Source organism: Morone saxatilis, unplaced genomic scaffold (genome assembly GCF_004916995.1).
Source record: "Morone saxatilis isolate NCDOM2014 unplaced genomic scaffold, NCSU_SB_2.0 Contig10, whole genome shotgun sequence".
Taxonomy (NCBI): Eukaryota; Metazoa; Chordata; class Actinopteri; family Moronidae; genus Morone; species Morone saxatilis.
The window spans coordinates 16,301,363-16,313,159 of record NW_023339652.1 but is presented as its reverse complement, the minus strand read 5'-3'; the positions used below and the strand labels follow the sequence as shown (position 1 = coordinate 16,313,159).

Below are 11,797 nucleotides of genomic sequence, written 5' to 3'. Positions count from 1 at the left end.
AGAGAGAGAGAGCGAATTAGCAATTAAGCTAGCTGCGTTTAATCAACATTAGCATGTGGTGGAAGTCAGCGTTTTTGTGTTTAGTTCCCGCTATTTGTTTATTTCTTCCCGGCACTCACCTTTGCTTGGTTGGGGGTCTCCCGGTAGGTTGTCCGACTGGCTCACAGGAGGAGGACGGGGGCTGTAGATATTCAGGCTGTCCTCAGGGACGTTTGTCTGTCTGCTAACTGTTAGCCGACGACGTTTTAATGTTTGTTTCTAAGCATTCGCGGCTTTAGCTGGCGATGTCCGCGTCTTCCTCAGCCCAGCGGCGCCATGTTGGCCTGATATTCAAGTTTGTACATTTCAAAATTAATTTCAAAATTACTGGTACGGTTTCTACTGTCCATATACTACCGCTATTCAGTCAACTTGTTAGCCACTAGCCCGCCAGCACTATTCTGTCATGGGTTTGAGTGGGCAAAGGTCAATTACACCGGAATGAATCACATTTCCGGTTGCAATTTTCAAATTAAAAGACACATCAAAGCAGCAAACTGCTCTCTTTCTGTTTATACAATAATTAGCCTTTAATCATAATCTTATTTCACTCAGTGCTTTCCTTTATTATTTAATTGAATTAAAATTCTCTCAACTAGACTTTTATAATGGTAAAAGTAGAAGAATGATTGATGAGTGAATATGATGATATTATTGGTTGAAATTGGTTGGTTCATGTTTACATAAGCATGTGTAACAGATTGAATTTAGATATAAAAAATCAAATAAACTGAGTTTTTGTAATTTCTTTGGCACACACCAACAAGGACTGAGGATGCAATCTTAAAGTGTTAAAATGTAATTTATCATTTCAGTCAGACTTTAAATATATAAAAAGTCTTAAATCTTCTGCAGACCTCCCAATCCTAAAATTATACAAATCATGATAATAAATAAGTTATAGTTAGGTCAAAGATGTATATTTTTGGCTGCTTTTAAAATTTACATAACGTTTCCTTTTGTGTCAACAACCTAAATTGTTCACCCCACACTGAGACATTCAACTTACACATACAAAATAATAACATTTGTGTATGAAATGTGGCATGATATTCTTAGTTTTTTAGTTTTTTGCAAGGCACATTGAAAAAAGTGGGATTTTTTTACCATCACATTCTAAATGTCCTCTACTGTAAAGTTGGACTCATCATGAACATTGTTTTTTTATTAAGCCTATGTAATATTTCATTAGTCTTACTACCTAATAACTTTGTTTTAACTAACTTATATTCATATTACTGTGACTGTCTCCTTTATGAATTATTTTTATTATTCATCCAGCAATTACGGTTGTGCTTAATTCCTTTTCTAAATAAAGTATATATTGTTACTATTCATTATTAGTGGTAGTAGAAGTATTTATATTTTTACAATATAGCTCAATTTTTGTCCCGATCCTCTAGTCCTGGCTTTATTTTGAAGGCCAAGCGCTCGATATCCTGCCGGTGATTTTTATGGGGTAGCTTGACGCAACAACAGGATACTTCCTTTTGATTGTGCTCGTCATCTGATGTGCTTGGTAGTACAGGGCATCAAAAACATGTGATCAGTCCTCTTTTGCTTCAAACGAGCGCTTTAAATGAGCTGAACCCTTCAAAGACATCATTTAGTTATAAGAAACAGTCAATGGCCAACCCCATTATGACCCTCTTCTCTGGGAAATGTTCTATCCAATGTATATATGAAATACAGTCATTTTAGTATTAAGTGTAATAAAATACATATTTGACAAATGATATTTGTGTGTTTGAGAGCGGAAATAATGATGCAACATCCCATTAATACCTGGCTATCATGCTTCTGGCAGTCGTTGTAAACTATAATAGCTTAGGGAATATATGCAATGATCCTATATACATTCATACATTCATACATTGATTAGCTCCTCTGACAATATTGGATGCGCTTTGTAAAATCTGCAGGTTTATAGACTATACAGGATTATTACTACAGTTGTTTTCAGTCAGGGAGCTGCATGTATGCTTGCTTAGCTAAAGAGTGACATCCAGTGGCTGATGGATGATGGTTTCAGTTAGTGGAGATGTGTGTGGCGGCACATGGAGAACATCTATGGGCACAAATGAGTAACTGCAATGTTGTGCGTGCTGTTTCTCCTAGTTTCTGGCCTTCTTATGAAATGACAGATATCATCCAGTTAAATTTGTCCTTATTGAGGTTGTCATATTAGAAAAACAATAGTTACTGTTCATTAAATTATGTTTTGTTGAGTGTTTGTTTTTTCTCATTTAAAGATTAACCCTGTATTTTGGAGCTTCTGTCTCACCTGAAATAATTGAATCTGTCTTCCGTTTCTTTGGAGGGTTTTGTTGTTCCATCACTGATTGATCACCGATATGCTGTCTGTGAGCCCTTTCTAACTGTGAATGTTTTGTGATGTAATGTAAAGAAGCATATGGAAATTTTGTCCCAAAATATTTGCTACCAACAGCTTCAGTCTAATACAATGAGCAATGAACCTTACACACATACATGCATACGCTGTGTGTGCATGTTCAATGAGTATAGGACATACTTGTGCAAGTAAAGCAGCTGTATGAATATGCATTCTCAACCAATGTAGTTGCTGAAGCTTCCCAGATTTGGAACAGAAAATAAATAGGCCCGCATAATGACTTGATGTGTTTGAAAGGTTGATGGCAGAAATTGAATTACTCAAATTATAAATCAAATTAGTGGAACCAGATTGCATTTGCAAAGGAAACCTTGTCCTTGTTCTTTTAAGCAAAACTGATTGGACATATGTGCAGTGTTGGGAGCGTTTAAAAATGTAACTTTAAAAATGTAATCCAATACAATTACCTGTTAAAAAAATGTAGTCAGTAATCTAATCCAAGTATCACAATATTAATGTAGTGTAACTTGATTATTTTCTGTTACTTTTAAGATGACAAGTATTGTATAAGTCAACAACACAACATACTCTTTAGCATCGAAACTGTGTCTGTTGAATAATCTACTCAGTGTTTCTTAAAGAACTTAAAGACTTTCATGAAGCAAATTCAGCCAGTAGCCAATAGACCATTTTCAGTTTCCTTTTCTGCTTTAAAAACATTTTTTTTACAAAATGTAACCGAAATCTGATGATGTCTGTAACTGTAATAGATTACAGTCACCTTTTTTTCAATCTCCATTACATGTAATCTGTTACTTACTAAGCCTGCATACATGTATTTGAATTTGCCATGTGTCTGGCCACTGAATGTAGAATGTGTAAATGAACTATATAGCATTATAAATAATGTAGTAGGAGCAACACATTTTAAAATGGTGCATTATATCAAAATAATATCAGCATGGCCCTGGAATGATCATGAAATCAAGATTGGTAATATACCTTTCACACAATACACCTAAAAAACCAATGATTGTGAGACAACAGTTGTACTGTTTACTGTGGAGCCGGTCTGGCTGTGCCTGATGTTGTCAGATTAACAATCGGTTAACCTCGGGGCAAAACTGCAATATGGGCCACTCTGCACTTGTCCATATACCGTTGACCTTTTGAGGGAAATTGTGTTGTTTTCATATTATCCCAATGTGCTTATTTTAGTCTCAGGAAGCAACAGATGAACATGGTGACAGCCAAGGCTATTTTGTTGTCCAGAGCCTGGGAGATCTGCAGGTGAGCACTTTCTTCACAGGGGCAGAGACAGGGACAGTCTTTCCCCCAAGTGCTGGACGTGTCCGGATCCTCCTGTCCTGCACGAGTCTGGGATGAAGTTCAGTAGACAGGTGTGTTCTGTCTGTTCCATTTTGTCTTCACGTATAAGCCCATAGTGGCAAGAGACATACAGCATGCTACATAAACCCCCCTAGAGGAACTGTAATGTTTGTAGTAATAATAATGCCATATATATATACATATATATACATGTGTTTGATATTAGTAATCTTTTGTTGTATTAGGGCCCCCTAGTCATTGGCTATGATATGATTATGTGACCTTCTGTGTGATATGGCCCGTCCTTTTGACAGCTCCTCTCTCCTCTCTCCTCTCTCCTCCTCCTCTGTTTGTTTCCCCCCTACACAGCCTCTCGTTTCCCACAATGCTCAGCGAACATCACCACCAAGATGGCCGACGCTATGGAGGAATATGAGAAAGAAGCTGGCTGCGTCCCTATTCTCCATCCCGAGGTATGGTCCTTGGACTGCACGCCTTCGCACAGACACACGAACATACACAAAACACATTACGGCAGCCTGTGTGTGGGTGGCCGTGCGATTTTGCCGTGCTTTTCGGGAAACTCCGATGCCCCCTGCAAAACCACCGGTGGGGGGTGGCAGGTAGCTAACGATGCTAAAGGTGCTAACGCTAGCCCCCCTCCTCCTGCTGCAGAGCAAGTAAACGCTGGGCAGATGTTGGCGTTAATGTTAACGTTAAGCTAGGTGGTGCTTTCCGTGGTAATGGCGCCGTGCAGCCAGTAAACAAGACTGTAAGCGGTGTGTTCAAGGCTGTGGTGGGAAAAAAAAGTAACGTTAATGCTTAATCCTTACAGTCATACGGCGTTAGCTTTGTGGCTAAAGTGACAGTGCTGCCTGGTTCAGCTGCGATGGTGTAAATTGGGGTCAACTGTATATGGGTATATTAAGCTTTGGTGTCAAGTCAGGCGTTATAATAGGTTAATGTTAACAGCCACGAATGGAAATAAAAATCCACCTTTTTCCTGAAAACCATATTCATTTCCCTTTGTAGTCACCCTCAGCTAGCTAACCTGCTGCATTCCCACTTTGTTGGGGTTGTCAGTAACGTTATGGTTCAGTTTGTCAGCGAGCATTCGTCGTTTCTGCCAAATAATACCGCTGAAAATGTTTCGTCATGTTCGGATTTGAAATATTGTGAACCAAGACAAACCTATTAGTTGTTTAAATGCACAATAGAAGACCACGTTTAAGTCATATTTAATAATACAAACTGAAGGAAATAAGTGACATTGTAGCTGGAAATGATTCAGTTCAACACCGTTAGCTAAACAACGCAAGCTAACGTGGCTGCAACGTTTTTCTTTAATGTTATTGTCTTTGTCGAGCTCGCTTAGAGTTGTAAACCTGTTTAACACTCTGTCTTGTTCGTGCTTCACAGTGTGCAGTCCAATGAAAGTTCAACGAGGACAGAGTTGATATGTTAACGTTATGTTAATAACAAACCAGAGGCTGTATATTCACCTCTTTCTTTATTCAACCTGACTGCACAGCATGTATACACCAGTGTGTCTGGGTGGTGGTAGGTTCTGTTTGCATACTGAACATCCTGAGCCTGGTTATCAGTTGTTACTATGTTTGCTTGACAGGTCATCTCATCTAAGAGCTATGTGTGATATATAGTAGTTTGCATTAATTATAGTTGGCTTGCTTTTCTCTCAGCAGTCCTGCTTTGTTTGTGGGCAGGTCAGGTTGGCTAGTTTACCTCCAGGACAGGTCAGTAACTGTTAATCCCAGCAGTGTGCACTTCCAAACACTCATGTCTTTAATGCCCAGCCAGTGTGCAAGATGCTGGCAAATGAGTTAATGTACATGTTGAAAAGGATATAGTGATTTCTAATCTGGGTTTGGCTATTGAAATCTAGTAGCCTGGTTTAATAGTCCTTTTCATACGTTATTGTTCTAAGAGGTCCATTGTGGTATTGGCCCTCAGTTCATACGTGACCTCTTAATGGGAAACGTGGTTACATTTACCATAATGGACGCCTTTCTGAAGGTGCATACTGTATGTTAATCCTGTGTTTTTGCGAGTTTTGTTTTTGTTCGCTTAAAGGAAGGTAAAGCAGTCAAAGGCAGATTGTCAGTAATGTAATCCATCTCTGTATTCAGCCAGTCTGTATGACTAGAGATCAGATTATGAGCCCCTTTTCTGCCTTAGATGCTGCAGTGAAACTCAGTACCACTTTAACTTTAACCGAAACAGCTGGGTTATACACCGACACAAGTTCATCTGAATGGGTCAACGTATGGCCTCTAACGCCCCACCCAGCCTAGGTTGAATGCACGTTGGTGTTTACTTGGCTTTGGTAAACAATGCCTTTTGTAATGAAGGATAACTTGGTTTAACGTTATTATTGACATGCCTCATTTGTCTGAAAGTAACGAGAGAACCGTGTTGAGAGAACTGTATGTATATGGGACTAGTAATGTCATTTGAATCATTAGTAATAACATACTAACACGCTTGGTAGATCCCTGTCATGTGCATATTCTGTACGAAAGCTGCATGCTTTGCTTGACTTCTGTAGTGCGGTCTGAAGACTATAAACACACACTGAAATCATTTTAGAACAGCTTTTCCTAAATAGATACAAGTTATTGATCAGTTTATACAAAGTAATTGGTCTTTTTGTTTTTCCTGTTACATGTGCACATTGTCCTTTAAAATATTTGCATTTAAACAGCATTGTTTTCTCCTGCATTATAGATAAAATGCTTCCTCTCCGTGTCATTCAGGTGTAGACTGACCCAATCATCTTGCTGTTAGTTCTTGTTGACTGTGGAAGATCTTGTGGGGCAATTACCGTCTGTTATTTGCACCCATAAAACAACGCATTGTTAGTGATTTCCCCTCCTGTGTTTGTTTCTCTGGATCTTGCTGCTTGACCTGACTGGGAAGACCGAGAGACCGCAGAGCAACTTAGTTGAATAGTCTTGTCAGTGTGGATTTGGCGCTGGAGACCGAGCCAGTGCTTGACACTCCATACAGATACCAGCACAGGAAGAGAGAGGTGGCTGCTTATGTGCTTTTATGCACTTGAGCTGTTGTGCAGGAGTCGTAATACTCTGCAGCAGTAAAGACTCCATCAACTAATCAATCCAAACCTGAATTGTGCATCAGAGAAACCGTACATGGCATTATGTTGACTTCATAAACTGTGCTTGCATGTTATCCAATCATTTCTCCAGTCTTACAGGATTTAAACTGTCTACCTGCCTCTCATATTGAAGGAGTATGTCTGACAGTAGTAGCTTCATCATAAATGTAGTCTATTTTCCTGTATGCCCGTACAAGCTTGGCACAAAGTTGCTCCTCTCTTCAGCAGGGTGCTGCCTGGAATCTGGGTCATCTCGTAGATTGTAGTGAGAGCAGAGTGAGGCTGAATGTACGAGGCACCTGAATTAGAGCATCAAAAGTTTGGTTACACACACAAGGGCCATGAACTAGCTCGACATGTCGGGTGTAAACATTTCCTCTCTCAAAGAAAGTCCTTTGCTTCGAATCTCACTTTAAATTGCAAATTAGTGTTCTCACATAAAAGGCACATAAAGGTGGGGGACATGCTCCATTTGATACTTCGCTTGTAGTGCAATGTGGAAAACGCACATTGCACTGTTTCCTTGGAGCCCATTAATTCCCCCATAAAAATAGTGTTTCCCCTCTGCTTCCTGCTGATCCATGAATGTAAACTGTGTCTTGAATATTGAATCAGTCCCTCGAAATGGCTCTCATTTCAGATCAGATCTGATTGTGAGCTATGGCTACAGCCAGCAAGAGGGAGAACACAATAACAATGATATCTCGTCCCTGCTAAAAAGTCAACGCAGATGCAGTGAAAAAGCTATTATATTATATTATATTATATTATATTATATTATATTTTTTTGCTGTCTGCTTTCCCAATTATAATCTAAAGCTGAGAATTGACCTTTATTGTACTGTTGCGTAAACTCTACTACTACTACTACTACTAGAGCTGCAACAATTAGTAGATGGATGGATTAGTTGTTTACTAACTAACTATTTTAATAATCAGTACTGAGTCAAGAAAAAAAAGTCCAAATGTTCTGATTTCAGCTGCTCAAATGTGAATATTTGCCTTCTATGATAGTAAACTAAATAACGTTGTGTTTTGAACTGTTGGTGGACAAGACAATACAACATTTAATGGACCAAATAATTAAATTATGAATTGGGAAAATATAAATATAATAATCATTAGTTGCTGCCCTAGCTAGTAACTAAAAGTAAATTTTATTTTTCAACTTTACTCCACAGTTTTGGACTTGTTGGATTATTACTAGTAAAGACAGAAAAAGTAATAGTAAAAAGTAGTAGTAGTCCTGAACAAGCACACCCTGGCCCTGAAACTGAAGCAGCTAAATGGAATTCAGACATCATTCATTTTTATTTTTTACACCTAAGCTTTTCCTGTTGCACCCTGTGTATGATGCTCTCCCAATGCACTCTCTTCAAACGTTTTTAATATTGGTGCCAATATGCATATCATTTGTTCTGCCCTAACTGGTGCACTAAAGCCAACTGGAGAATGAAGTAGATGTCAATTAAGTATCTGTAGACAACCACAGAGTACTAATCAGACAGAATAGGGACATGGGCATGCAGGGTCTTTAACCCTTTTTTCATTAATTCAGAATTTTTCCAAACTACTCAGTGTATCGGTGTGAAATAAAATGCAGATTCAATTTAGAAACGTTTCCAGATTTAAATCAGGAAGTATCTGATGAAATAATAAGTAACAAGCCAAAGAATCTTGCCAAGCTTTTGATGCCAGATTTCAATGTTACAATGCTGCAGTATGTTCAAGACACTGACTCTGGAAAGACAGGACTAATCTAATTTAAAAACTGGGGCTGTTTCCTAATGCACCAAGTTGTGAGTGAGTAAAAAGCAGTTTCTATTTAAAGCCCCCCTACAGTCAGAACCAAACTAAGTGGCTGCAACAGTTTTTCTTTAATGTTATTGTCTTTTGTCGAGCTCGCTTAGGTTGTAAACCTGTTTAAAACTCCTGTCTTTTGTGATCGTGCTTTCACAGTGTGCAGTCCATGAAAGTTCAACGAGGACAGAGTTGATAATGTTAACGTTAATGTTAATACAAACAGAGGCTGTATATTCACCTCTTTCATTTATTCACCTGACTGCACAGCATGTTACACCATGTGTCTGGGTGGTGGTAGGTTCTGTTTGCATACGAACATCCTGAGCCTGGTTATCAGTTGTTACTATGTTTGCTTGACAGGTCATGCTCATCTAAGAGCTATGTGTTATATATAGTAGTTTGCATTAATTATAGTTGGCTTCATTTTCTCTCAGCGTCCTGCTTTGTTTTGGGCAGTCAGGTTGGCTAGGTTTACCTCCAGGACAGGTCAGTCAACTGTTATCCCAGCAGTGTGCACTTCCAAACGACTCATGTTTTAATTGCCAGCCAGTGTGCAAGATGCTGGCAAATGAGTTAAATGTACCATGTTGAAAAGGATATAGTGATTTTTTTCCTTAAAATTCCTTGGGTTTGGCTATTGAAATCTAAGTAGCCTGGTTTATAGTCCTTTTCATACGTTTTGTTCCTAAAAGGTCAATTGTGGTGATTTGGCCCTCAGTTCATACGTGACCTCCTTAATGGGAAACGTGGTTACATTTAACCCATAATGGACCTTTCTGAAGGTCATACTGGTATGTTAATTCCTGTGTTTTTGCGAGTTTTGTTTTTTGTTCGCTTAAGGAAGTAAAGCAGTCAAAGGCAGATTGTCAGGTATGTAATCCATCTCTGTATTCAGCCAGTCCTGTATGACTAGAGATCAGATATGAGCCCTTTTCTGCCTTAAGATGCTCAGTGGAAACTCAGTACCTACTTTAACTTTAACCGAAACAGCTGGGTTATACACCGACACAAGTTCATCTGAAATGGGTCAACGTATGGCCTCTAACGCCCCACCCAGCCTAGTTGAATGCACGTTGGTGTTTACTTGGCTTTTGGTAAACATATGCCTTTTGTAATGAGGTAACTTGGTTTAACAGTTATTATTGACATGCCTCATTTGTCTTGAAAGTAACGAGAGACAAGTGTTGAGAGAACTGTATGTATAATGGGACTAGTAATGTCATTTGAAATCATTAGTAATTAACATACTAACACGCTTGGTAGATCCATGTCATGTCGCATTATTCTGTACGAAAGGTGCATGCTTTGCTTGACTCTCTGTAAGTGCGGTCTGAAGACTATAAACACACCACTGAAATCATTTTAGAACAGCTTTTCCTAAATAGATAAGTTATTGATCAGTTTATACAAAGTAATGGTCTTTTTGTTTTTTCCTGTTACATGTGCACATTGTCCCTTTAAATATTTGCATTTAAACCAGCATTGTTTTCTCCTGCATTTATAGATAAATGACTTCCTCTCCGTGTCATTCAGGTGTAGACTGACCAATCATCTTGCTTGTTAGTTCTTGTTGACTGTGGAAGATCTTGTGGGGCGCAATTACCGTCGTTATTCTGCACCCATAAAACAACGCAATTGTTAGTGATTTCCCCTCTCCTGTGTTTGTTTTCTCTGGATCTTGCTGCTTGCACCTGACTGGGAACCGAGAGACCGCAGAGCAACTTAGTTGAATTAGTCCTTTGTCATGTGGATTTGCGTGGAGATCCGGAGCAGTGCTTGACACTCCATACAGATCCAGCACAGGAAGAGAGAGGTGGCTGCTTATTGCTTTTTATGCACGTTGAGCTGTTTGCAGGAAGTGTCGGTAATACTCTGCAGCAGTAAGACTCCATCACTAATCAATCCCAAACTGAATTGTGCACAAGAAACGTACATGGCCTTATGTTGACTTCATAAACTGTGCTTTGCATGTTACTCCCTTCTTCTCCATTCTTACAGGATTTAAAAACTGTCTACCTGCCTCTCATATTGAAGGAGTAATTCTGACAGTAGTAGCCTTTATCATAAATGTAGTCTATTTTCCTGTCACATGCCCGTACAAGCTTCGGCAGCAAAGGTTGCTCCTCTCTTCAGCCAGGGATGCTGCCTGGAATCTGGGTCATCTCGTAGATTGTAGTCGAGAGCAGCAGTCGAGGCTGAATGTACAGGCACCTGAATTAGAGCATCAAAGTTTGGATTACACACACAAGGCCATGAGCGTATGCTTGACATGTCGGGTGTAAACATTGTCTCCCCTCAAAAGAAAGTCCTTTGCTTCGAATCTGCACTTTAAATTGCAACATTAGTGTTTCTCACATAAAAAGGCACACATAAAGTAAAGGTGGGGGAGCATGATGCCATTTGCCTCTCTCGCCTCTATCGTCAGTGCAATGTGGAAAACGCAACATTGCACTGTTTCCTGGAGGCCATTAATTCCCATCACAAACTCACGTCTTTCCCTCTGCTTTCTGCTGAAATCCATGAATGTAAAACTGTGTCTTGAATATTGAATCAGTCCTCGAAATGGCCTTCTCATTTCAGATCAGATCTGATTGTGAGCTCTGGCTGACAGCCAGCAAGAGGGAAGAACACAATAAACAATGATATCTCGTCGCCTGGCTACAAAGAGTCCAACGCAGATGCAGTGAAAAAGCTATTATATTTCCTCACCCTTCCATATTAATATTATATTATATTTATTATATTTTTTTGCTGTCTGCTTTCCCAATTATAATCTAAAGCTGAGAATTATGACCTTTATTGTACTGTTGCGTAAAGCTCTACTACTACTACTGACTACCTAGAGCTGCTAACAATTAGTAGATGGATGGTTAGTTGTTTACTAAATAACTATTTTAATAATCGTAACTGGTCAAGAAAAAAAAGTCCATTGTCTGATTTCAGCCTGCTCCAAATGTGAATATCTTTTAACTAATGGATTCATTGATAAATGAAAGATAATCATTAACTGCAGCAAGCTTTAACTCTACTGTTGATTCTGCTGGAACCAAATAGAAACATGAATATTCAGAATTTTTGTCCCAGCAACATTTTTAGCCTCAAGACACGTGACGACCCCCCCCCCCCCCCCCGAGGAG

At 39.1% G+C, this 11,797-nt stretch overlaps 2 protein-coding genes across 4 annotated transcripts in view; one reads left to right on the top strand and one right to left on the bottom strand.

Annotated features, from left to right (window-relative positions):
* osbpl8 (oxysterol binding protein-like 8) overlaps positions 1 to 450 on the bottom strand; it is an 82,381-nt gene extending 81,931 nt beyond the window's left edge. For all 3 annotated transcript variants that reach the window (XM_035678677.1, XM_035678685.1, XM_035678703.1), the window contains exon 1: positions 120 to 450. The gene's annotated coding sequence lies outside the window, so the exon portion shown is untranslated. The remainder of the gene's footprint in view (positions 1 to 119) is intronic.
* A 3,659-nt stretch (positions 451 to 4,109) lies between these two features.
* Positions 4,110 to 11,797, top strand: part of zdhhc17 (zinc finger DHHC-type palmitoyltransferase 17) — a 31,392-nt gene continuing 23,704 nt past the window's right edge. Inside the window, exon 1 of the mRNA XM_035678759.1 lies at positions 4,110 to 4,194. Coding sequence (XP_035534652.1) covers positions 4,132 to 4,194 — 63 coding nt within the window. The 5' untranslated portion in view covers positions 4,110 to 4,131. The remainder of the gene's footprint in view (positions 4,195 to 11,797) is intronic.